Consider the following 2,781-nt stretch of genomic DNA (forward strand, 5'->3'; position numbering starts at 1 on the left):
CCGGGGTCCCCTTCTCTGGTCCGCGTCACCTCCTCCCTTCTGCCGTCCCCCAGCCCCCACCTGTCTTCTCCGCCCCCGTCTCCCTACAGCCTCGTTCTCTCTACTCCCCGACCTCCCCGCCCCCCTCTGCTCGTCCTCTCTTCCCATCTTGGGCCCAAGAAAGAGTTCGGGGCTGGGGGTGCCTCTGAAGCTGCCCCGGGGTCTGTGCAAAGCGTGCAGAAGCCAGGGGGCCTGGGGGGCGGGGGTTGAGCTGGGTCGCCTCCTGGAAGCTGCGACCCCAGGCGCGTGGGATCCTACAGAACGGCTTCGACTCCAAGGACGCGCCGGGATCTGCGCATGCGGGCCTCGCGCCTGCTGCGGCCGCCGCCTACTACCCCTACGAGCCGGCGCTGGGCCAGTACCCCTACGACAGGTGAGGGACGCCGACAGGTGAGGGACCAAGGACGGAGCCCCTCCTCACGGCCCCCCGCGGGCCCTGCGCTCCGTTCAGTCATCAAACTGCGCACCACCCGCAGCCCCACTCCGTCTGTGAAAGGTTGGGAGGGACGTTTTTCGGGTCAGGTTTCCGCTGACCTTGCCTTAGTCCGAGCCCCGCCCCCTTGGCCAGCCTTGACCTACAGGGGTTAAAATGCGTCCTCAGCCCCTCCGCCCCCACTCCCTCTGCTGTCTGGACCCCCAAAGCCCTCGCTGCGGTTCTGGGGGGAGGTCAGGTCTCGCTGCCCAGGCTTCAGACGGCTCCCCCACCCCACCCAAGAGCCCAGCCCATTTTCCCTTTGGTGGGAACTAGAAGGGAGTCCAGTCTGCTCACCCAGAGACGCATGGCCCATCTTGGGGAGAGCAGGGTGACAATTATAAATTTAACTGCAGAAAGTCCACATAGGCCATCTGGACGCTTTCTCCCCATGGACACTAATGACCATTCCTGCCCACGGCCGTTATGTAGCTGGGGTCACGTTTATGTGATGTGCTTTCCTGGTTTAGAGGTCAAAAGGCTAGGAGAGGGGCCCGTAAAGGAACTCGAAGAAATGGATGTCGATGTTCGGTGACAGAGGCCTGGCCAGGCCCTGAGTCCGAACTCCACTCTGGCTAGGAAGGAGCCCAGGCTCCCTGAAAGTCTAATCAAATACAAACATCTTGGGCCACAAAAGGCTGTGCCTCTGGGCAGTGGCGAGGGTCGAGGCGCCTGGGTTTGATCCAGGTCTTACCGTAAACGCACTCCCACGACGGGGACCGAAAGCCTGCGTGGGCCTGGCGGGCGCGCGGGGCGCAGGGGTTGCGGCCCGCGTCCCACCGGCCAGCCTGTCTGCAGGTACGGGACCATGGACAGCGGCACGCGGCGCAAGAACGCCACGCGCGAGACCACGAGCACGCTCAAGGCCTGGCTGAACGAGCACCGCAAGAACCCGTACCCCACGAAGGGCGAGAAGATCATGCTGGCCATCATCACCAAGATGACCCTCACGCAGGTCTCCACCTGGTTCGCCAACGCGCGCCGGCGCCTCAAGAAGGAGAACAAGATGACGTGGCCCCCGAGGAACAAATGCGCGGATGAGAAGCGACCCTACGCGGAGGGCGAGGAGGAAGAAGGGGGCGAAGAGGAAGCCAGGGAGGAGCCCCTCAAGAGCACCAAGAATGAAGGTGGGTGGAGGCTGGCAATGCTAAGGCTGGCGCGCCGAGGCCAGGGACTCCCTGTGGCTTCTTCTTGGGTTCTAGGACCTCTCGACATTGAACCTGGGGTGGGGAGGGGTAGTAAAAGCAACACTCAGCGCCTGGGCAACAAATGAAAGAGCTGGCCATGGGGGCCTGCTGGAGGAACCGGGAACAGGCCTAAAGAAATCCAAATTAACCTTTAAAACAACAGACACACCCGCCCTCCCCTCCCCCTCTCCCCTTGATCCGAGGAAGAAAGGCTGTGGGTGTTTCTCCTGGCTCAGGGGGTGGGGCCCATAACCACAGTCACAGAGCCAGAAAGGAGGAGTGGGGTCCAGAGTAGCGCCCTCTTCTCTTCCTGCACCCGCCCCTCTTTCTATCCCGCGCAGAGTCGGTGGGCAAGGAGGAGAAGGACCTAGAGCTCACCGACTTGGAGGATTTCGACCCGCTGGAGGCGGAGCCCCCCGAGTGCGAGCTGAAGCCGCCTTTCCAGCCCCTGGACGGCGGTCTGGAGCGCATCCCCGCCGCGCCTGACGGCCCAAGCGCCCAGGGAAAGGAGGCCTCGGGCACCCTCCGGATGCCCCTGGCCGCCGGCGGCGCGGCCACCCTGGACCCGGACCTGGAGAGGGCCAGAAGCTGCCTCCGCAGCGCGGCGTCTGGGCCCGAGCAGCAGCCCGGCGCTGGGGGCGGCGCGCAGNACCGCGGCCGCCACGGCCCTGAGCCAGACTGAGTTCCCCTCCTGCATGCTCAAGCGCCAAGGCTCCGCTGCCCCTGCGGCCACTTCCCTGGCTCCTGCGTCGTCCTCGCCTGCGGCGCCGGCCCCCACCGGTGCCCTGGACAGGCACCAGGACTCCCCGGTAACCAGTCTCAGAAACTGGGTGGACGGGGTCTTTCATGACCCTATCCTCAGGCACAGCACTTTGAACCAGGCCTGGGCCACCGCCAAGGGCGCTCTCCTGGACCCGGGGCCGCTGGGACGCTCTCTGGGCGCGGGCGCCAACGTGCTGACGACGCCCCTGGCGCGCGCCTTCCCGCCCAGCGCCCCGCACGACGCCCCAGCCGCGGGCTCCGCCAAGGAGCTGCTGGCCGCGCCCAAGGCGGGGGGCAAGCCCTTTTGCGCCTAGCGGCCCG

At 65.8% G+C, this 2,781-nt stretch overlaps 1 protein-coding gene and 1 long non-coding RNA gene across 2 annotated transcripts in view; one reads left to right on the forward strand and one right to left on the reverse strand.

The window, feature by feature from the left end:
- The window catches only part of IRX4 (iroquois homeobox 4), a gene marked incomplete at its 5' end in the record, with an annotated part of 3,511 nt that extends 736 nt beyond the window's left edge, over window positions 1-2,775 (forward strand). Inside the window, 4 exon segments of the mRNA XM_077749425.1 lie at window positions 300-412; window positions 1,310-1,638; window positions 2,040-2,346; window positions 2,348-2,775. Coding sequence (XP_077605551.1) covers window positions 300-412; window positions 1,310-1,638; window positions 2,040-2,346; window positions 2,348-2,774 — 1,176 coding nt within the window.
- Window positions 1-2,781, reverse strand: part of LOC144219457 (uncharacterized) — an 11,380-nt gene that overhangs the window by 2,610 nt on the left and 5,989 nt on the right. The window lies entirely within an intron of this gene.

Source organism: Crocuta crocuta, unplaced genomic scaffold (assembly GCF_008692635.1).
Source record: "Crocuta crocuta isolate KB4526 unplaced genomic scaffold, BGI_CrCroc_1.0 scaffold89, whole genome shotgun sequence".
Lineage (NCBI taxonomy): Eukaryota > Metazoa > Chordata > Mammalia > Carnivora > Hyaenidae > Crocuta > Crocuta crocuta.